At 43.1% G+C, this 22336-nt stretch overlaps 1 protein-coding gene across 1 annotated transcript in view; it reads left to right on the top strand.

Annotated features, from left to right (window-relative positions):
* LOC144124177 (unconventional myosin-Ie-like) overlaps positions 1–19728 on the top strand; it is a 54397-nt gene extending 34669 nt beyond the window's left edge. The window contains exons 12-20 of the mRNA XM_077656829.1: positions 3415–3584; positions 5215–5274; positions 7452–7537; positions 9361–9510; positions 13368–13519; positions 15122–15310; positions 17197–17335; positions 18251–18426; positions 19009–19728. Coding sequence (XP_077512955.1) covers positions 3415–3584; positions 5215–5274; positions 7452–7537; positions 9361–9510; positions 13368–13519; positions 15122–15310; positions 17197–17335; positions 18251–18426; positions 19009–19085 — 1199 coding nt within the window. The 3' untranslated portion in view covers positions 19086–19728. The remainder of the gene's footprint in view (positions 1–3414; positions 3585–5214; positions 5275–7451; positions 7538–9360; positions 9511–13367; positions 13520–15121; positions 15311–17196; positions 17336–18250; positions 18427–19008) is intronic.
* Positions 19729–22336: the final 2608 nt, after the last annotated feature.

Genomic DNA, 22336 nt, shown 5'->3' with positions numbered 1-22336 from the left:
TGAGATTGCATGAAATATCCGGTATGAATCATATTTGTCTGATGCAGTTTCTGCGAAAAACTCATTTTTATTGTTGGTTACTGTACCTTTTGAACTTCTTTTAAACAATAAGTTTATGTGAAAAAGTTGTGGGTGTTTTGAAAAGTTGTTCAGAAATTTCAGACATCCAGCTTCTTGGCGATGCAATGCAAGAACCATAAGTAACCTACAGTCAAGTCTGAATATAACGAATTCGGGTAGAGTGAACTTTGCTCTAAATCAGACACTGAAGTTCTTCTACCATTGTGCATGCAAAATGTTTTTTTTATAACAATCTACACATTGAATATATCGAACTCTGAGAGCCCGTCATCAGCCACCAAACGTCCTCCAACACACTGCTGTGCCGGCTCCTATAATCTGGTCAACCGCGCTGCCCGGCCACGCTTCATTAAAACCCGTAAAATACAGGAGGAGTGGGAGCAGCCCTTTAAAATCGGCACCTTTGGCCAGCCTCACTTTGCAGTGCACCCATTCGGCAGCCACCTATCATGTGATCAAGTACTTGTGAGCAGCTGTGGACCTGTCGCGCACATGCTTTGGGAAATGAAGGCAGCTTGGCAGCCTACGAATGCTACGAGACATTGTCCTCCATGCTTTCTTTGTTCGCATTTGCGATTCATGTTGCTGCTGTGTTGTCTCGACTGCAGCTGTGCCTGCGTTGCTGTGCACTTGCTTCCTGGCACTTCATCTTGCAAGGTGACGATGAAACAGTGGCAAGCCGTGCTGCTTTCTGACAAACTTGAGATTATTCTCTACGTCAAGCGTGGCGAAAAAACTCTGATGTTGCAGCGCATTTCAAGTTTCTGAGGAGTATGCTATTTATCGTCTTGAAAAACAAATCAGCCATTAGAGGTAATTCACAAGAACGCCCAAATTTTCACGGCAGTCGCCTCCGCAAGCCGGCTTACAACAGACCTGAAAAAGCCCTGTTATCAGTGGTTCTTGGACATCCACGCATGAAATCTGCCCGTCTAATGCGGCAGCAGAAGGCAAGAGATTTCGCCTGCATCCTGAATGCTGAGGGGTTTATGGCAGGCGGTGCTTGGCTTCAGAGATTTAAGGACAGCTACTTCATTACTGGACAGGCGGTTGCAGGTGAGAGCCATGCAGTCAACGCAGAATGTGCTGAGAAGTCAGTGCAAAGCCTGTGGTGTACTGTGAGGGAAAGGTGTGAACTGTGTGCAATGTTTACAACACGGATGGAACTTCCCCGTTTTCGCAAGTACCGCTGAGTACGACCTTGGCGCTTAGAAATAATGAGAAGGGCCATGGTGGGAAAATGAACAAGGCCCGCGTGACAGTCCTCCTCACAGCAAACATGGATGGATGTGCAAAGTCGCAGTAGTTTGTCCTTTGCAAGGTAACATAGCCTGTGTGCCTGCGTGGTTGCATTTCATTCCCAGACATGCACAGCTCGAACTCCAAGGCTTGAACGACCAGGGCATTGTTTGAGGCTTCACTGCATGACTGGGGACAAGGAGCTTGCAGCAAGCGGGCGCAAGACTTGCCTCCTCCTGGATGACTGTTCAGGTCATTGCGACGTGTCGCTCAAAAACATTGAGCTTTGATTCCTGCCACTGAACATAACAGCGGTTTTACAGCTACTTGATCAAGGCAGCATCCATGCATTCAAGCTGGTTCACTGGAAGCTCATGGTTGAGGGGCTCTTAATGGAACTGCGAGTTAGGGACGAGCTGAAGATTAATTTGCTGGCAGTGATAGAGATGATCAATTGTGCCTGGCAAGGTGTGACTCTAGACACAATTCGGAACTGCTTTCATCATGCTGGACTGCGTCGTGAGGGTGCAGAAGCTGCAAGTGTGGTTCGCGCAATGCTAGATGACAGTGACATTGCCACGCTGTGGGCAGAACTCACCGGTGGCAGTGTTCCAGACACTGGGCCAACAGAAGTTGCCTTTGAGTATTTTTGATGTTGACGATGACGTAGCTCTGACAGTGAGCCCATTGAACTCTGAAATTGTTTCTGGTGTGCTGGTGCCTGGTGCCATTGAGAACTAAGCCATATATATCAAACAAATCGCATTGAATCACGCTTTTCCTTATAACCAGGTTTAGCTGTAATTGAAATGCTGTAAACTCAAAACTGCCGCCTCAGACATCATTGATGGCTTGATTATTTTGGTAGGTCACTTTCTCAACACTAAATAGTATGTGGCTGTGCTTTTCATAAGTCACAGAATGCCTTTTTGTAGTTTTGAAGAATGGGGAATTGCGCTAGTTGTGACTGCATGCACAGTGTGCTTATAACACTGCCTTGAAATCAGTCAGTAAGGCACATTTCGGAAAGAAAAACCAGTGTGCATGCATTTGATTGCCCTGACTGCACACTCAGTCTTGCATGTGTTGTATGAAGCTTCAATTCTTAGTAAACTGCAGGTGTACCAATTTAACCTGGCAAGGTAGAAAATGACAAAAGCACAATTTTCGGTGACACTTCTTCCGGTTTCCTTCGTCACCTTTTTCCGTTTTGACATAAACACCTTTTGCCTTAACACTTTCTATGATGAGAATGGGGAGTTAAAGTTGGAATACTTTTTCCTGCAACGCTGATCCGAGTTCATCACCTTGGTGATGACATCTAGTGTTGCCACTTCACCTCATTTATTTTCCAAGTTTAGTTAAAAATTGCACTTGCAGAAGTGATGCAAAAGTTAACTTATTGTTGGATTGCATAATCTTACCTTACATCGCTGCGCGGTGTATTTGTGGAAATGACCAGAGGTGGTGACACCTGTGTTTCAATTTTTTTTTCTCTTTTTCTTAATTTGAGGCACCTGCTCTGCTTTCTGTGAAAGTAGCCTCACAATTGGTAGGTGGTAATTCATCAGTCTAGGCGAACGTTTAATATCTGTTGTTGAGGCCTGGAGGAGCACAGCTTCATAGTGTTTCTGTCGGGACGGTAGCAGTGATACCCGGCAGGCATAGTACAACTATTTTATGTTTTGTAATTTATGGGAGTTTAACGTCCCAAAGCGACTGAGGCTACGAGGGACATCATAGTCAAGCGCTGTGGAAATTTCAACCACCTGAGGTTTTTTAACTTGCGCTGACATCACATACTAGTACACAGGCCTGTAGAATTTCGCCTCCATCGAAATTCGACTGCCGCGGCCTGGCTCGAACCCACGTCTTTCGAGCACCATAACCACTGAGCCACCGCAGCGACTATACAACTGTTTGTTTTTATACTTGGTGCCATGTGAAGGGGCTGTCTGCAAATATTTCGTGCTGGAGCCTGCACCAGGCAGCAAGGGAGACTAGTAATATTTGCGTTGTGCTCTGTTTTCTTCGCTATCTATATTACACACTGAGCATAGTTTTCTTCATCCGGGGATTCTTCCCATGGTACAGCGGCAGACATCCTGCAAGGCCGCAAGGAGCGGCGCGAGCACAGCTTGAACCGCAACTTCGTGGGTGACTACATTGGCATGGACCACCATCCAGAACTTCGAGTGTTGGTTGGCAAGAGGGACCGGGTGGAATTTGCAGAGACAGTCCTCAAGTACGACCGGCGTTTTAAGGTAGGTACTGAGGACTGCTAGACAAACTGCTTTTGATTTTTTTGCCAAAGGGAACCTGATTCCAAGGACCCTAATGATAAGGTACCTGTAAAGTATGTACTTTGTGTAGATCAGATCTTCAGTTCTCAGAGCTTTTCTCAACAACTCCAAAATCCTAGAGGTCAACAAATGTTCAGTTATCCCAACACTTGTGGCACCACTGTCACCTACAGCAGCCCTATGCTAGTGGAAACAACTAGCCTCATTAGTAATTCTATAAAGCAGGAAGTACAGCTCTGGTTATTGTGAAATATAATGGATCCGCAGTAATCTGCGGGATTAAACTCTTGTGGGATTAAAGGGAACTGCTGAGGGGACTGGATTTTCGCGGGTCAGCAAGCAGCAAACAAACTGCACGTGCTCACTTGCAGTAGACAAATTCACAGGACAAAAAATGTTGCAAACATCTCACCTTAGTTACACTGTTCTACACAGTGCATAGTACTTATGAACAGAGCACAAAGTAACCTCCTTTGTGACAGTGAGCTTTTCCATCTACCTCATGCAATCAGAAACGAGCAGCAACATGACTGCAGAGTGGAGAGGCATATAGTATATGTTTTAGAGCAAAAGTTGTACTCCTATACAAAGCTGAAGGTCATGTGGGTATGAAATTTGACCTTCAAACCAGGAGGAATGGAGGCTTGGCTCTGACATCATGCCACGTGACTCGCCACGCCTCGCCACAGCTGTGTGCGTTGAGCCGCCTCACAACTATCAAATCATGTGACTCGCTGTGCCTCGACACAGCTGCGTATGGGGAGTCGATGGCACTCTTGCAACTGCCGGAAATCGCGTGACACGCCATTCGCTATATAAAAGCGTGTGGTGTGTGCTTACCTTCAAAGAGCTTTCGCTCGTCTAACTTGGTTCAGCCTGGTTGCACCACAGCTTATTTTTTTTCATTGGCCTTTTATTCAGATTTTATTAGCATCATATCTGTCTTAGAGTTGTAAAATCTAAGAAATGCGCTAATATAGACAATAAATTTTTACTTTATGGAAATCAATGAACATAAGTTGAAGCAAGTTGCAGCAGCCTATCCAATTTCTTAAATAAACTGAGAAACTTCAGCATGGAATGATTTTATGGGCTCAACCTTGTTCTCATTTTCCTGAAGTCCTTTTTTATGCCTTCAGTTCATTGGCAGTTGCCAACAAATTGATCAGGGCAGCAGTGGCTCTTTTTTGGTTCCATGGCACTGCTCTCTTCTCTGATTGCTCTTTCGAGCTTAGTTTTAAAACAAGCTCAATCTCTGATCTCATTTTGTTATGCCCTTTTGTTAGCATGTTTATTTGTAGCATAGCGTTCATGTAAGCTCCTAGACTGCCCTCACTGAAATTTAACTGTTCCTTGACATATTTACAGCTGGAAAGCACAGGGCCATAATTTACAGACTGTTGGCACAGCAGCTGTTGAAACTATTGACATAACAGCAGCCAACTATCAGCACAATTGCTAGCTCTTACATTAGCTCTGCTCGCTTGCAGGCTGCTCCTCTATCAGAAAAGCATCCATAGCGAGCTGATTGTGGATTTGTCTTAGCTGCTGATTTTTTACTCATTGCATGTCTTCATCTTTTTTTCTGCAGTCAGTGAAGCGTGACCTCATCTTAACACCCAAGTCACTGTTCCTTATTGGTAGGGAAAAGGTGAGTGTGTGTATTTCTTAACCACCACAGAGGATGGTAGCGTGCGCCATTCGGCTGTCATGCCCGTGGTAACAATTCCCAACCGTGGCAGCCACATTCTGATAAAACTAAAATGCAAAAACATCCATGTGCCATGCATGGAGTCAATATTTTTCACCCAAAATTTAACAGTACTCCTTTTTTTTTATTTATACAGCAGACCCCACGAACTCGATTAAGTCGAATTCTCAGATAAGATGTACAAGTGAGACAATTTGGCTGGTTTCCCATGCTCAGTGTAAAGAAAAATCCGCTTAAGACTTACTGTTTTGCATGTTCTTTGGTTAAAGCAAACTTTTGCAACGGCCATGGGTTACGACGACCCCGTGTAACAGTATTCACAGGGCATTCGCGTGGCACTAAGGAAAGAAAAAAATGATATAAAATGCTACACAAGAAAGAGCACCCCCATAGTTGGCTTCCGTGCACTTTTGTGCAAAGCTGTGCGGAAGCATTCTCGCAAGACTGAATTTTTTTGATGAAAAGCTCTCTTGCCGGTGCGGGAAAGGCAGGGAACTGTAGCACTTATGCTGATTCAGATCTCAGCATTGCACGCGCGTCACATGCCACACTTCGGCCCCCCCACGGATTAAGAGGTGCATGTGCTCAAAGTGTACCCGCTCATTGACTTGGGCCTTAAAAACTCTGGGGCCACATTTTCAACACGTGGCATAGCAACGTGCGTTTTTGCAGTGCAGAGATGGCCAGATATTGGCGCCGTGTGCATTGCCTGCAGCGTTCGAGAAGGCACGTCGTGTGCCTGCTTGTGCCATTGGTAACAGCAATGCTGCAGAAGGAGCGAGATAAGAGACAGATCCACGGCTATCCCACTGGGCACATTCGAAGCGCTTAGAGTTGGATGGAATACAAAAATCAGAAGAAAGCACACAAATCGCAATAGAAAATAGAAAAAAAGAGACCAGGGAAAAAAAAAATGAAACTAGACCACTGCCATTGACATGTTGGATAACAAGCTTGTTTCATATATCTTGAAGGCCGATGTTTATTTCCTGGCATTCTAAAAATTACTGAAATATGTATTATTAAATAATGCACTATTTGGTGTATATGTTCAAAAAAATGACCTAAAGTGATGTGAAATCTAAGCGGCTTTGATGGCCACAACTGCCCTTTTGTCTGACATTCTCTACCAGGCAACATCAGCCCAGTTCATCCAGAGCTCTCTCTCTTAAACCAAGCCACTATTGTCTTACGTCTTAAGTGAGCTGCACTAATCTTGTGTTCAATTTTGTAGTTTTTCTCAGCACATTTTGGCGTCTTGTTTTGTTAGGAGGAAGTCTGCAGCAGAGGTGGTCTTTATAAACTTAGCAACAATCAGCTGTTTTTAGCGTCACAGTTATAGTAGATGTTTTTAAGAGTTGTGAAAAAAAAAAAATGTGCAACAAGGAACTCTAGCAAAAATGACATTACAACTGGGCACCACTCTTTTTGTATTTCTTGTCCAGATCTCTGCAGGGCTTGTTTGCTTTGGATTTCTCAACAATGTACTGTCTGTCGCAACAGTTTACAGTCCACCGTACCATTCGGATGAATGACACTGTGCACTGTAAGCTTTCGCAACAGACGGTGCCAACTCTCTGAGCAACATGCATTGTTGCATATTATTGCTTTGCGGTTGAGCTAAGTTTGTATCTTTCAAATCATCAGCCACTGTTCTTGATGAAACTTAGCATTTTGTACTTGTACATTTAGTACTTGGGAAGATTTTGTTTTAAAAAACTGCTTCTTTTTTGTCGCTTTTATCTTTGCCTCATTAATTGGAATTCTGAGTAAAAGCAAACAATCAGCAGTGTCGAAACTACTGGCAAGCAGGATCTGATTTGCAAACTTTTACATCTGTTGACACCTGATGATAGACCGTCAGTTTCACAAGTCAGGACAATACTGACTGAACTTTGCTGTCTTTGTACTAAAATTGGAATGATACGTCATTCTGCTGCCTAAGAGCTTACGCAAAAATTAGCATACGAGACGTGCTTTTGTGGTGAATGTAAGATTTTGTCTTTTTATGTTTGTGTGAGAAGTACCTAATATCGGCAGTTGTAATATATGTATGCTAGTATTAGCATCAGAGAAATAGTGTCATTATCAGTGCTTTACTTTTTTATAATTTTCAGATCAAGAAAGGCAATGACAAAGGCAAGATTAAGGAGGTCATCAAACGCAAGATTGACCTTGAGAACATCTCCCAAGTAACAACGAGGTAAGCACTCTGACTGCTTTTCATGTTTCTTAAGTTAAGCTTTCATGTTAAGCTTAATTTTTCTGCTTGTGCTACTTAACAAACTAATGGCGTATTTCGCTCTGTGATCCAGAGCATGTTTTCTTGCTCCGTGAAACCAGAGAGCATGTTTCAGTGGTCAGTTTGGATTCAGATCCTAAGTTCTGATTGGACTGTGACAGATACTATCTTGCTCGTTTGCAGATTTGCAGAGCTGCTCCAGATCACCAATGGAATAGACCATAAAAGAGAGCGCTCTAGAACTTGATCTGCTATGAGGGGCCTGTGTTGTTGTATGTCTGTTTCAGACATAATGTTCTCAGTTATGTGCAAAGGAAACTCGTAGCTTTTTCTAGGAGTATGCTATACCTAGCAATGATTTCTGTGTTTCAGGTTGGTTCTGCGCTCCTCCTGCCCCAACTTGGCTCCTTTTTTTGTTAGCTAGCGAGCACAGTGAAATATTTCCTAAAACAGTTAACTTTGCTTCATGTTCTTTGACATAGTCATACTGGCAGGTTTTGTAGCAAATGATATAATTTTATTCAGTATATTTAGTGTCCTGTGCATACTTGGAAAAAAATAAGTGACTTCGTGATTCCTCATTTGCTTGTTTGACTAATTCTTGGTGTAATTTCATGTTATCACTTTACGCTTTGTCCTCAGTTCTGTACATGCCTGTAAAAAATAACATTTGGAGTATTGCACTACATAACTGTTTTGGTTTCTTCAGAACTGCATAGACTATTTTGGCATGAAAATAGAAAGTAACATCTTAAGAGGGGATGCTGGTCTTAAAACTATTTTTATTTCTGGCACATTCCTTATCATAATTATCATAAATGTGTGCTTTTTCATGAGTCCAAATATGCAGTAAGATTTTGAATAGCGGAACTAGAATATGTTATAAGGACCTTTGCAGTTTTAAGGGGGCTTTTCGTTACAGGCTGTTAACCCAAACATGTTTATAAATTATTAAAAATATTTACAGAACTGCATCACCTAAGATGCACTTCGTGCGGCGATGCTTTTTTTACACTTGCCTCAGTGAAGGTACATTAGTAAAAAAAAATCTGTGAATAGAACGTGCAAAATGGGTTGGCTGACAGTTTAGGAAAGCAACTACTAATTAATTTTGAAGCATATCGTAGAACCCAATAAAAATAGTATCAATGCATGGCTCTACTGCTGTGTAATAAATTGATACCAAGTTCATTTCAGTTGCCCAAAGCAAACCAGAGAAAAAGCCTGCAAGGTAGATACTGTATTTGTAAAATCATGAGCGAAAATAGAGACTTGAAGTCTGTGTGCACTTATTGAGTCTTGGGAAAATGGCTGTAGCTTTGGCTGCGCTGCTCTGATGCCATTTTGGAAGGTGTCAAACAAAAAGACACAAAACGAGTTTTGAAACTGTAGCAAAATGGAAGCAGTTCGGGAATGGCTTTGGAAATGTGAACACGTAAAATGGAATGTCATTTCAAAGCTCCAGCTTTGTTTTTCAGCTGCGCGACTCTCACAATATTAATTATTTTTCTACATTGCGATCGTTTTGAGCGCGGATATTTTGCCGAGATGTAGTCTGACATACAAAACTGTTTTTCAAAAAATGACTTTTTCAGGATTTTTTGCGATCTCGGGACTGGCATTCCCCCCCTTAAGGATATCGTAGTCTTTGTTGTTGTGCTGCATTTTCAACGTTCTTCTGTGTTGTGTTGTGAAGTAAAAAGCTGGTAAAAAAACAGCCACCTTTTAATTTCCGAAGTGCTAGCATGAAAATGTGGCCTGTAAACATAATTTTTCTTCCACAGCACACTCAAGGATGACTTCCTTGTGCTGCACGTCAAGAATGAGTACGACACCTTCATTGAATCCATCTTCAAGACTGAGTTCCTGTTCACGCTCGACAAGAAAATTAGGGAGAAGTGCCAAAGGCCACTGAACCTACACTTTTCTGACAAGTATGGTCCTTCTATTTTTTCTGTGCTTGTGCTGCTTTCATTTTGGTGTTGTTCATGCACAAATTGCTTTCACCTGAAGCAACTAAGGATCTGCATGTGTCTAGCACAATCAAAATGCAGCGAGCATAAAATGGTAATCTGTGAGGAGAGATCAGACAAGCAGTAGGATTACCATTCTTCGGAACAAAGTTTAATCAGGCTCAGAGTTATAATGGGGCATATCTTCCATATGACTTCATTGACAGAGCAGTAGAGCACTTGAAGACATAGATATAACTTTACTAAGACATAATTTAAGGGAATCTCTAAGAAACCTCATTATGAACAGTATTTGATGAGCTTCTTCTTCAAGGCACAGAATGCCTTGCATGCAATTACCTAAATGTGTTATAGAACAGGAAAAGTCTACATTTATAGTTTGCTTCCTTGCGTCATGCAGACAGGTGCATTTTTTTATTTACTCAGAACGATTTGTTGAAACCATTTATCAGAAGGTGTTGTTCAATAGCAACATCAAAGTAATGTCAGGAAGAGCAGTTTATTAATCCTTTGGCTACCGGGCCACCACTGTGGCTCAGCGCTTGGCTGCTGACCCGAAATACACGGGTTCGATCCCGGTCACGGTGGTCATGTTTCAATGGAGGTGAAATGCTAGAGGCCCGTGTACTGTGTCAGTGCACGATAAAGAACCCAGGTGGTCGAAATTATCCGTAGCCCTCCACTACGGCATCCCTCAAAGCCCGATTCGCTTTGCATTTCTAAACATCGTAAATCAACCTTTAGCTGCCAGAAAAAATTTTAAGAAAGCTTTAAAAAAATGCAGGCTTTTTTGCATGGAAAATCTCACCCCTACATTTTTGAGCCTTTCTTATTGTTGAGGTCATGCTAAAAAAAAAAAACAAATAGTGGCCTTAAGAAATAAATAAATAATAACCACTGTTAGTATTGGGTTAGCCATGCCTATAATGCAGTAAAACCTGAAACAATGATTCATGCTCACAGAAATATCACTGCTTGGGAGTAAGTACAAGATCACTTTTCCCCTTGTTACCTCGAAATGGGTACATTTACACCTTCAAGTTGTGGATGTCGTGTGGCCGATTTCGGTCGATTAGTTACAGCCCCAGCTCCCTTACGTAGCGGGTAAGGATGTGCGAATATTAAAATTTTTGAATACGAATCTAATATGAATATGAAGAAAAATGGCTTCGAATATCGAATCAAATATCTGTTCAGTACGAAAAAAAATATCTCGGAAAAACATAAACAGGCAAATGTTGTTGCCCTTGTTTTTTATTATTATTTTGTATTTAATTTTATTTCTTTTTTTTTTTGTCTAATTAATGTGGTCTTTGCATCTGAAATAAAAACTAGTCTGACGCAGGAGCACATAAAAACATGATATTCACAGAAATGTATCCACCTTGATTATACAGCATAACAGTATCCAACCTGTAATGTGGTCATGCAAAATGAAATTCATGAAATGACACATGACTGACAACTAAAGATAACTTGATGGCTGGTAAAGCCTTATTAATTCGGGTTTAAAGGGACTGGAAGAAATGCCTAGATTATCTGAAGGTCAATTTATAAAATGCTGCGCGCCTCCTAAAAAAAAAAATGCCGAAAATGCGGGGAAGCCTTATGAGGAGGCTCCATCACACAAACACTGAGAAGCCCATGACGAGCGCGCAGTTTCAGCTTTCTGAAAGAACAACGCAGGTGTAAAGTAGGGGAATGCACATTGGAATCGGAACGTCAAGACTGCTTCTAAAAAAAAAAAAGAAATGACCAGCGACGCACCAGTCGATGTCTGAAAGCGGCGCGGAGCTGGGTTCGGATGACTGGCGAATCCATGGGCCGACAGCTCCTGTTGGCACGGGTTTGTGACGAAGCTCAGAAACCGAAACTATGCGGCCAGGCTGTTTTTTGGCCTGGTGATAGCGCCCCTCCTGTTGTCATCACGCCTGCCTTTAAATGCATTTAAAGGGTGTGTGGGTTACTGTGCACTTGCAATAGCCAGGTTTTCACACGATCACTTGCCCTGCTGTGACACCTCGACTTGCCCCATCAAGAGGCTAATGCAAAGTTCCCGCAAGTGGGCTGTTCCGCATATCATAGTTAACCAAAATCAGATGGCGGAGCTCATGCTAGGGGAGTTGTGAAGGTGACAGGAAAAATGCCATGGGTTTAGGCGTCAAGTATGTAACACATTATGGAAGGATCAAACAAGAAACTGCATGCTTTCGCATTGTGATTCTTCAAAGCAGGTGGTTGCCCAGCCATCTTGTCCACATTGGGTGTCATATGTGGGAAAGCCTACTTGCGGAATTTCGCGCGAGGTTAATCCTAGCAGCATCCAAATGCGATCGGTCCACGTGGTAAATGACAAAGAAGAAAGTGGAGAGGATGCATTTGTATTGTGTTCCTGGCACTTTAAAACTCCCAGATATTGTGGGTTCACCATAGTCGAATTTATGAAAGTCTGTGCGGTATATACAGTTGCTGGCGCATATTAAAAATTTTTTGATATTCGGGAATTCTTGAATATCAATTTGTTGAATATGAATATGTAACAAATATCAAATGTATTCAATTCGTATTCAAAATTTTGAGCATTCATAGACCCCTAGAATCGCCTTAAACTTGTCACACGACCTCTGCCACTGACCAGTGTGAATGCGCTTTATGGGATACTGCATCACTGTAGCAGGCAGCATGAGAGGCCTTGAAGCTGCCCCTGAACACTGCCTGTCACCAAGTGTTGTGACGGGTTAACTTATTGTCAATTGAATGTACAAAAAACAGTGGCAATGCCATGCCACATGCCACCCATGCCACACGCACATAAAAAATGACAGTAAATGCTTAATGCCTTAAATTTGTTAATGCTATTGTTTTTGGAGTTGGTGCTATGTGTCTACATTTAATGGCATCATACATGCATCGCAATGATGATAACGCCTGCAAGCCAGTGAGATATTTTACCTGATGGTAAACTGAGCTGATTAGCACAAAATCTTGTCAATGTTGTCCAAATGTAATATTAAAATTATCTGGCAGGAAACATAGCTGTTCTTGGTTGGCAATTCAAAAGGGTAGCTGTAAACTCATGTGTGAGCATATAAGCTGAGAGTGTCAGTCAGAAATGGCGGTAAAATGGCATCGTTCGCAGTGAAAATGTAGTATATGTGCCTCATCTGACTCAAAAATTATGAATAAAGTATTTGGGGCTTGATAGGAGATTGTTTCTAGCAAAGTTACATGCTTTTCTTCGTCAGGAAGGAGGACGAGAGTGCGCATTTCTTGAGCGAATGAGTTGCAGCGAAATCAGCGGGTCGCAAATGGCACAAGGCTAATGTCGCTAAATTTGAGCGTGTAGCATCACGTGAATGGCATTAAATTTGTCTGTGTGGCATGGGCATAACTTTTCGTTGGCAGCAAAGGGGTCAGTGCACTAACTGATTTTCAGTGTTTACTTTTTGTTCTCTGTTTTTGCCCTTGGCACATTGGCAAACACTGTGTGAATAACCATTTTGAAGCGGCACGAAAGAATTCTGGAAGTCTCCATCTGTATTGGCAGAGTTTGGTTCCTGGTACTCAAAGCAGTCATGAAAACCACTTTCCAACATGTGGGTAATAGTATATATATATACCCCTTATGTAATGATTACACTCTGCTATAATCATTTGTGTCATATGGGAAGGACAGATTTCTTCATCACCTTCCAGCTGTCGTGAAGGTCCCTTTCTCGTCCAAAATCACTGTCTGCTGCATGCAAATAAATTAAGATGCAGCGGCGTGAAGACAAAGGCAGTGGTGTAATTACAAGTTTTGCTTCAACTTTGTACAGGCTTGAGTTTCGGGTGAAGAAGGAAGGCCTCTTTGGAGGTGGCTCCACCAAGCAGGTGCATGTCATCAGAGGTCAGAGTGACAAAGCCTCTCTCAAGGTGACTGGAGGCATTCTCACAGTAAGCATCGGTGCCGGACTGCCAAAGAACTCGAGTGAGTTGCCACAGCATATGCTCGATTAGTGTCAATGGTCACTGAGGGATAGAAAATGCCCTAATCACTTGGATTTCCTTGCATGTTGTTCTGGTTAGGGCCCTTTTACTGTAGGCCTCAATAAAAAATTGGACATCAGCTATTTCGCTGGAAACTGTGCGCAGCATTATAGATGGAAATGAAAAGAAGATTGTGCATAAACATTTGTCTGCTGTATTGGTGTGTTAAGGTACAGGGGGAAGTTCGGAAGCATGATGCAGATATTAAGTATTTTTGGAGCTCGCCCCGCAAGGTGCGCTGCATTTGTGCACAGCATGAATTTTGCAGCTTTTGAGAATTTGAAAAGATATGTGAAGTCAAGATGTAAACAGTTTACTACCAAAGGGCGGGCTTCAGTTTTTTTGGCTTGTGAACCAGAGAATTTTTATTGCCTGTTGTGTAAGTAACCTCATTTTGTTTTTTCTGAAAGTTGACGTAAAAAATCAATTCAGTGTATATCTACATGCTGGTATTTCTTTTCTACCAACTTTAATGCAGAGGATTGTCAAGTGGCACTTGCGTCTTTCTGAAAAACATTTCTTTTTTTTTCTCTGTGTTGTTTTCTTCTGAATTTGTCAGCAGGCCTGAATTTCTCTTCAAAGTGACGTGCCACTGGGTAACTAGCAAAGTAACAAAAACACATGCTGAAGTTGTATAAAGTGAAGACTTGAAACGAAGGTGATACATAGTAAATCACTCTGAAATTATAATTTCAGAAAGAGAACAAACTATTGATGATAGTATTAAGAGTGTGCTCCATGTGCGCAAAAAAGAGAGCGGCGCAACGAGGCAGCGCAGCAGTGTTCGCTCCGTCGCTACGAATGTTTCTGCACGTATATGCAGTTAGAGCGCAGCGGTACGGATCGAGCATCGATAGCCACGGCTTGACACACATCTCTCCCTGCAGTACGCCCACTCATATAGCCCGCTCCAAATATTGTTAGCCCTCCGTAACCGACAAGGAAATTGTTTTCATTATTTAAATGATGCGGGTCTGCCTCACAGCTACAGCAAAACAATTATTTTCTCTGCGGCATCAATGACCAAGACGACACGCTTGTTGAGGCAATCTCGGAGGAGAAGCTATGTGATAAACCGCAAACGGCTGTGTGGAGGTCTGATTAGCTAATCGTGAAGGACTTCTGAGCAATGAGCGCAATTTGTTGGTGCATATCCATACGACAAGACAAGCGACATGGTAAAAATGCTTCACTAAACGGCATCGCTCGTCGCTTGCTGCCGTCGCCTTTGCGTTCGCGTGAGTTTTCACGTACATGGAGCTCATCCTTTATTGGTTGTTTAGCTTGTGTATTCAAAGTTATCTTATCTCTGATAGATAGGGAACACTGTTGACGTTTTTTCTTGCGTTACTTACTATTCTTATCGCCATTACATGCGATACCATGAATCCAAGCATGCACCTGCTTTGTCCAGCTATTTATGCTGTCTCTGTGTCCTGCATTCTAAGTTGCTAGTTTCTCACGTCTTGTCTTCACTGAAGTGCTAAAGCAGCTCGTCAAAATTGGCACCTCCCATTACTGGGTTCTCCTTTATGATTTATAGGACCATCTGAGCGTTCAGCATGTTCGGGACAAAGACCATTGAAGGGAAAGGTGTCGTCAAGGACACAGCAGCCCAATGAAATGAAGCTGAGGGAACACAATGGCCGGGGCCGGACTATCACATCTGCTTCATCCATCAAGACTCCAAATGCTGCAAATGCTGCTCTGGCAGCAGTGCTTGGAGCAAGAGGTTGGGACTCCTGTGGCACATATTCGATGCTCTGCCTTTTGTTGCTGTCAAACTGTTTTTGAAGCACATTGCCATTCGCATTATACTTGTAACTCAGGGCTATTCTTAGACTATACTTCTGCAATTTTTTACAAGTCTTAATATTCTCCGATGTTCTTTCTTCATCTGTTCCTGAGAACGAAAAGGTGATCACTTTATAGAGTCAAAAACAGCAAATCGCAATGCTAAAGGGAGGTGAGCCTCAATATTGCAGACCTTAATTCAAGATATCACTCTATGACAAAGGTGTTATCACATTCAAAGAAACCATGACCACATATTGCACAGCCTGATATGATGAAGCATCAAGATTATGATGCAAGTCCATTGTACTATAATTTCAGCAGAAGTTGAGTTTTATTTTGTTTACATCTTCACTTGCATTCCTCCTTCGTGGTTTTTCTGATGAATTTCAATAATTTTTTTTTAATTTGCTTTTGGCTGTGTTTTGAAAGCAGTTTTTAACAATCTGCCTGAAAGAAGGCTTACGTAGTGGCATTGCAAGGCTCTTAGCATCCGAACTGCATCATTAAGGATTCCATTGAACACACTGGCCTGAATAAAACAATAATCACTCTTTCTATACAATTAACCTTCTAACAAACACATTTTAAATTAGCAGACCTAAGCTTACCGGCTTAGCACCTTAATCAGCGAGAGCTGACTGGCATTAGCAGTCAACCGGCAGCATGTGGTTGTTTTTTCTTCTCCTTTCTAATCAGTTATCTTTAAGCCATAAAATAATTGCACCAGGGGCCTAGAGGTCTGGAGCTGCAGGCCCGTTTTGATGTTTCAGTGGTGACTGTCCGTTTGGGCATCACTCGAGGACCCACTTGCACGAAGCAAATAAGACTGTCCAGTTACCAGTCTAACCTTATTCGCAAACCCTCCGCTGGATTTGAGTAAAGGAAAGGCGCATTCCTTGCTTGGCTGCCACTGTGGCTCAGTAGTTATGGCGCTCAGCTGCTGACCCGAAAGACGCATATTCGATCCCAGCCGTGACGGCTGAATTTTGATGGAGGCAAAATTCTAGAGGCCCGTTTGCTGCGTGATGTCAGTGAACACTAAAGAACCCCAGGTGGTCGAAATTTCCAGAGCCCTTCACTACGGCGACCCTCATAGCCTCAGTTGCTTTGGGACGTTAAACCCCCATGAACCGTAAACCATTTCTGACTCACTTTGTCTGTGAACACTTGAACCGCGCAGTGGGAAAATGTTAAAGCAGCGCACGTGATGCGTTGCCCATAAATGGCTTATAACAAAGTTATTACAGCTTTTGCTGTGAAAATGCTTTGGACAAGCCCTAGTTTAAACCAGACACAGAGTGCCAGGAAACATACAAGTTCGACTCATCATGAACCAGAAATGGCAGTCTGCTTATGATGATCCTGGCTCTTCCAAGTCAGCTTGGGGGTTAAAGGAGCTGTAAAGCTGTGAAACTCACTGGCACTGAAGTATGCTAGCTGGGAAAACTAGATGATACCTCGATCAGGTCTGTGTAGGACTTGGATATTCTTTATGGCTTATTCGACGTGAGCCAAGTGCTTGAAACGATATCGGCTAGCTAGTATATCTTTGCATGATAAAGAAGATTGGGATGTCTTTGCTTGATATTTTTTTAAAACTGTGTAGCCTTTGGATTCTTCTGCAAATAGAGTTAGCTGCTTTATGATCTGCAGTCTTGTTTGCTTGAGTTCTGGCATATATCAGTCCGTGTTCGCTGCGGACAGTACAGCTCGTATTTCTAAGCACATAATTTCTTGTAGTCTTCCCTCCTCCATGTTTGCCACAACCAATCTAAGCTTTACTCTACTTTGGGTTGGCTGTTTTTTTGCTTGTGCTTTCAGCAGGTGCAGGAGCAGGTGTAGCACTGAGGCATGCTCCGAACTTGCCACGGAGTGGGCACAGTCAACACAACAAGAGGGTCTCCACAGAAGAAAGTGGCACGTCAGAATATATGAGGCCACCCGAAGCTGGCGTGTCAGGGTAAGCCTTGTTCCGCCTGCTTTTATTGCCGTTTTTGTAATTGTTTTCCTTATTATTTTGCAAAACTATTTATCTCATCTTAGACAGGAAGTCCAGGAAATATAGTGCAAAAGTCAACTCAAAACGCTTGAAAATCCTCCAGAGTTACCTTTTAACATCTCCAGACAAGCATCATGTTCTACTGTCTAGAAAAAGTCTGAAAATATGTGTGCATATTTAGAACCCCCTATTTCACAAAAACAACATGAATGCCTCAGAAACTTGAGGAATTGACACACACCGCACGACCGCAGATTTGCTACCTTATTCTTGTGTAAACAAATTTGTGCCGAATTAGTTATGTTCCTTGTCATCAGAAGCTATCTTCACAACAAAAATTCAGTTATAGTGTTCTTTAGCAAAATATTCCTTCACATCGGAAAAGAGATAAGTGACAGCACCAGGCAGCACTTGCAAGGCACACCGTTGTAGAACTTCGTGATGACCACCTGTATTTCTGGGTCTGAAAAAGCAATTCCTCTTTCTGCACAAGAAATGGCCCTGACATTCTGTCAGCAGGGATTTCAGTTGCAGCACGCATTATTGACTTCGTGACAACGATGCTAGATGCTGCGAAAAAAAACTTGAAAAGTCGCATGCACAATTATAGACTCCTTGCTGCAAAGGTTTGAACGCTGCACTCTTGGTTTGATGCACAAAATTAACTGGTCATTTAGAGTACTATAAAGAAATGTTGGGGCCAGCTTTTCCTGGCGCGATGGTGCCATATCATGTTGATGCGTTAATCACCCTTCATGCAATGGAAATGCGAACAAAAAACGCGAACAAAAAAACTTCGCTGTAGACATCTGTCATGGAAGAGTTGTTCGTTATGGAGCTGTGCCTTTGTTCAATGCTTTATTTATGTGCTTGCAGGGAAAAGCGCAGAAATTCTGGGAAAGCACGACCAGTTCCAGGTGGTGGCAAGCCAAAGCCTCCAAGCCGTCCAAAGCCAGCTGTCCCCACATGCAAGGCCTTGTATGCCTACGAACCCCAGGACACAGACGAGTTAGCAATTTCTGAAGGTGACACCATCGAGATTATCAAGGAAGGTTAGTACAATGGTATTTCCAAGGGCGAGTGTATTTTAAGTTTGCTCGTTAAGCAATGGAAGTTTAACTCAAGCTGATGTGTTGAGAGAGAACCATTATACTATAGACAACAGAATTAGAAACATGTAGAGAAGACTTGCTATGAAACATGCAATAAAGTCTTAAAAGGACCCCGACCACACTCGGAGTCCTTTCAAGACTTCATTGCATGTTGCATAGCAAGTCTTCTCTAACAATGCACTAGTCAAAGATTTGCCATCCGACGGGGAGCCCAAGGGGGGCCCCCAACGATGCTTGAAGAGACATACCAATGAATGATACTTGTATGTGGCCTGTAAACTGCGCCAACTCAAGTGTCTCAACCAGGAAATGTTACTAGGGTTGCAGGACATGTGGAGGTAGGATGCTGTGCTGCTGTCCTAGAATGCCGTCCTAGATCACAGTACAATAGCCGAAGGCACAACACAGTGTCTGCACAGTGTCACAGGGTTTGAAATTTTTCTCTCGCCCTACGGCCTTGTTGCTTCACAACTTCTCAACAACTGCCAAGTTTGTAATCATAGCACACGTACGAATTTGCAGACCCATCGGGCTGGTGGCTTGGGCGACTAAGAGGCAAGGAGGGACTGTTTCCAGCCAATTATGTGGAAAGAATTTGAGCACCTTTTGTGGCCTTTGCTTCTGTCAACCTCTGTGAAACCCAGTGGAGCAAGACCTGCAGCTGTGAGCCATCCACAACAGACCGAAGACCTCGAGAATATTTGCCTGGATTCTGCTCCTACTCTAGTGGGTGGAAACTGTGCTGTCTGTAGAGAGCTGCTCGGAGAGCTGTGGAAGTATAAACGAGCACAACGGCGTATTCTGTCACCTGCCTAACATAACAAGTTTGAGTTGCAGCATTCGCCATCATAACTGAGCTCAGTTCCAGAAACAATGCCCAGGTAAAGTAACATCTCCAATTGGGAGAATGCAAAGATTGTAAACAAGTATAATATATTTAAGAGCAGGCAATTGGTATCGAAGTTCACAGCATGAGAGATGCTAGTATGCAAAAAGCAGAATGCTAGAAAAAAGAAAGAAATGCAATGTTATTCAGTTTTCTTTTTTTGCCGTGTTGTTTTTCGCACTGTTATCACAGTGCAGTATGGGCAAACCGTGCAGAAAAGGTAAACGTCTGCACGAAAGTCAGCTTGGCCATGTTATACCTTCAAAGCTCTGTGAAGGTTGTGAACAAATATGCTTCACCTGCATTTGTCACGAGAAAAAGACAAATAGTAGTCATTAAAGTTTATTTTACCAGTATCATCATGTTATTTGTCTGTTCTTTCATATTTCCAGTACTCTCAGCTTCACTGTTTACAAATGAAGCTCCCGATTATGCTGAAGAGGTGTGTCCTAAGTTATTGCTGTTAAAGAAGAGAGAGGTTTTGTAACACTTCCTGTGGCAGCCTTCACCCCCTTGTCTTCACCTTCAGTACAGGCACACCATTAAGAGTGTAAAAAAACTAGTAGACTAAAGCTTACCAGATAGCACATTAAACAGCGAAAGCTGGTATGCATTAGTGGCTGAGAGGTCTGGAGTGTCAGGCCTGTGTTGACGCTTGGTAGGTGACTACCCGGTTGGGCACCTCGCACACAGTCCCATTTTGCAGGGTGTCTTCCAAGTTGACGTTTCTAAATTCCCTGAGTTTTCCAGGTTTTCCCTGAGTGCATTTGTAAAATTCCCTGAGTGACGCACTACGTACTTTGTTTTATGTGAAAACAAGCTGACACAAAGCCGCCTGATGGTATTGCTCTTCAGTAAGCATGTTAAAAAATAAAAACAATGATTTATTCCTATTTGAATAGTAAGGAGTAGTGTTTATTTCATTTAAAAAAAGGGGAGAGATTAGCAAAATGCATAACAAATCCAATATCTTTGAAAAAATGCTAAAACATACTGGGAATCGAATTGAACATTTTGAAATACGAACTGAAAGGAAGATGCATGCGGAAACAAATATTTTCAAATGTGCGATATTTCTATCTACTGATAGTAACCGCAATGGTGTGGGCCCTGAACTTTAGCGTCACAAGTGCGATTCACTCTAAGCAACTCTATTCAGACGAACTGCTGATTATAGAAACCTTATAATTCATAGAAGTGAAAGAGCTATGAGGTGAAAAACTTCATAGGGTAAATGTTGCTTCCGGTTATGCATGCGTATTCAGCGTGTCGGGCAGGTACACATTTGGTTAAGTTGTACAAAGCACGAAGAAATTCCACGAGTTGCCAACCTGTTGACGCGTGTCAGGTTTTGAAAGCACCGTTCACAACATGAAGGCCACAGATACCAACTTCGAGAATACGGCGGCCGTCGCTGGATTCACTGAGTTTTTGTTTGATATCATGGAGAAATTTTATATTTACATTTGGCCCATTCATTCAGATCTGAAGAATTTTTGATCGAGAGAGTCCATCAGTGGAAGTTTTAAAGCGGACACCAATTCTTCCTCCCGCGTCTGCCCCAGAAAGCATGACATCAAGTAGCGATTTTTCACGCTCTGCTCTGAATCCGACCAAAAGCGAACCAACACATCCATTCGCTCTTTGTGTGCAACTTTGTTTAACGATTCGTCAAACACCACGAGGTGGGAGGCTTGGCTTCCTTCCGACATGAGGTTCCCCTTGAAGAAAGGTGCGAGGCCATAGACAATAGTATATCTTCCCTTGTCTTTGCCAAGCTACATTTTCTTGGCTGTAACTGATGATGGGAACATCAAAAGGAACAGAGAAACCAATGCCACGGCAGCACGGAATGATGTTTGTGTCATAACGGCACTGAGGCACCACATCACTTCAGCATTTATGACCTCTAAGTCAGTCTGAAAGATATCCTTTGCTGTATGATCGGATTGGATGACCGTCACAGTATTTTAAGCACTTGAAGGATGCGCAGAAACTGACAGCACTGGCCTGGCATTGGTCACAACGGTGGTCGGCAGTGTCAAAAATGAAGCTATAGAGGGTGTCCCGGCATTGGTCACAACGGTTGCCGGCGGTGTCAAAAATGAGGCTACAGAGGGTGCCCCCGTTAAAGTAATGGCCAGTCGGTGCTTCTTACTTTCAGCATGACTTGTCACCGCTCTTCTTCCCATGTTGCTGAGCAAAAACTGCTTTCTGCACAGCGCACAGTACGCTGCGTTCGGGTTACTTTCGACGGGCCTAATTCAGGCTGCAAACTGGCAATGTTTCGCATTCGTCCAGTCCAGGACGAAAGTGCACTTGTAGGCTGTCATGCTTGACACGTCACACACAGTTTGCCTGCGACACCACAGCAGTCAGTAAAACTAAGTCGGTTCAAAATGGCACAGCTAAGTATGGACAGAATTTGTTGCTTTGCTAGCATCGGCAGATCGCGAAAAGGCGCGAAACTATTTTCCTTTCTGACAAAGCTGCGCCACCTGCATCAAGTGCGTGCACCCCCTGCGGCAGAAATGGACGCTTCCATCAAGGAGATGCGCAGGGAGGAAGAGTTCATTTGGGACCATTGCAAGTTCTCACTAGGTCTTGGTTCTCACATCATTTTCTGCCGCCTTGTTGGAGCTGTCGCCTCGGAAACACAGGAAAACAAGGGGAGGCTGCTCGCCGTCTAACAGCGCACGTGCGAACCGTAGGCCACAGCGCCAGGGAAGCACGGGAAAGTGTCCGCTTTCGACGTAGTAAGCTTCAAAATTGGAGGCGCCGCTGGCGCCGCAAAGCTTTTTGCCGCCGTGCTGGGATGGTCCACTTGACAGCATAACGTTGGAGGCCAGCGGTCACTGAGGAGAGGATGCGTAACGCCACACTGGACAATCCGTGCAATGCCAGTCCGCATTGCTTACACGAGGCAGCATTATCGCGATTTTAGTTCCTTTTATGTAGAACTGC

Source organism: Amblyomma americanum, chromosome 3 (assembly GCF_052857255.1).
Source record: "Amblyomma americanum isolate KBUSLIRL-KWMA chromosome 3, ASM5285725v1, whole genome shotgun sequence".
NCBI classification, from domain to species: Eukaryota; Metazoa; Arthropoda; class Arachnida; order Ixodida; family Ixodidae; genus Amblyomma; species Amblyomma americanum.
Note: the sequence above shows the minus strand (reverse complement) of the source record. Positions and strands in the feature narration are given on the sequence as shown.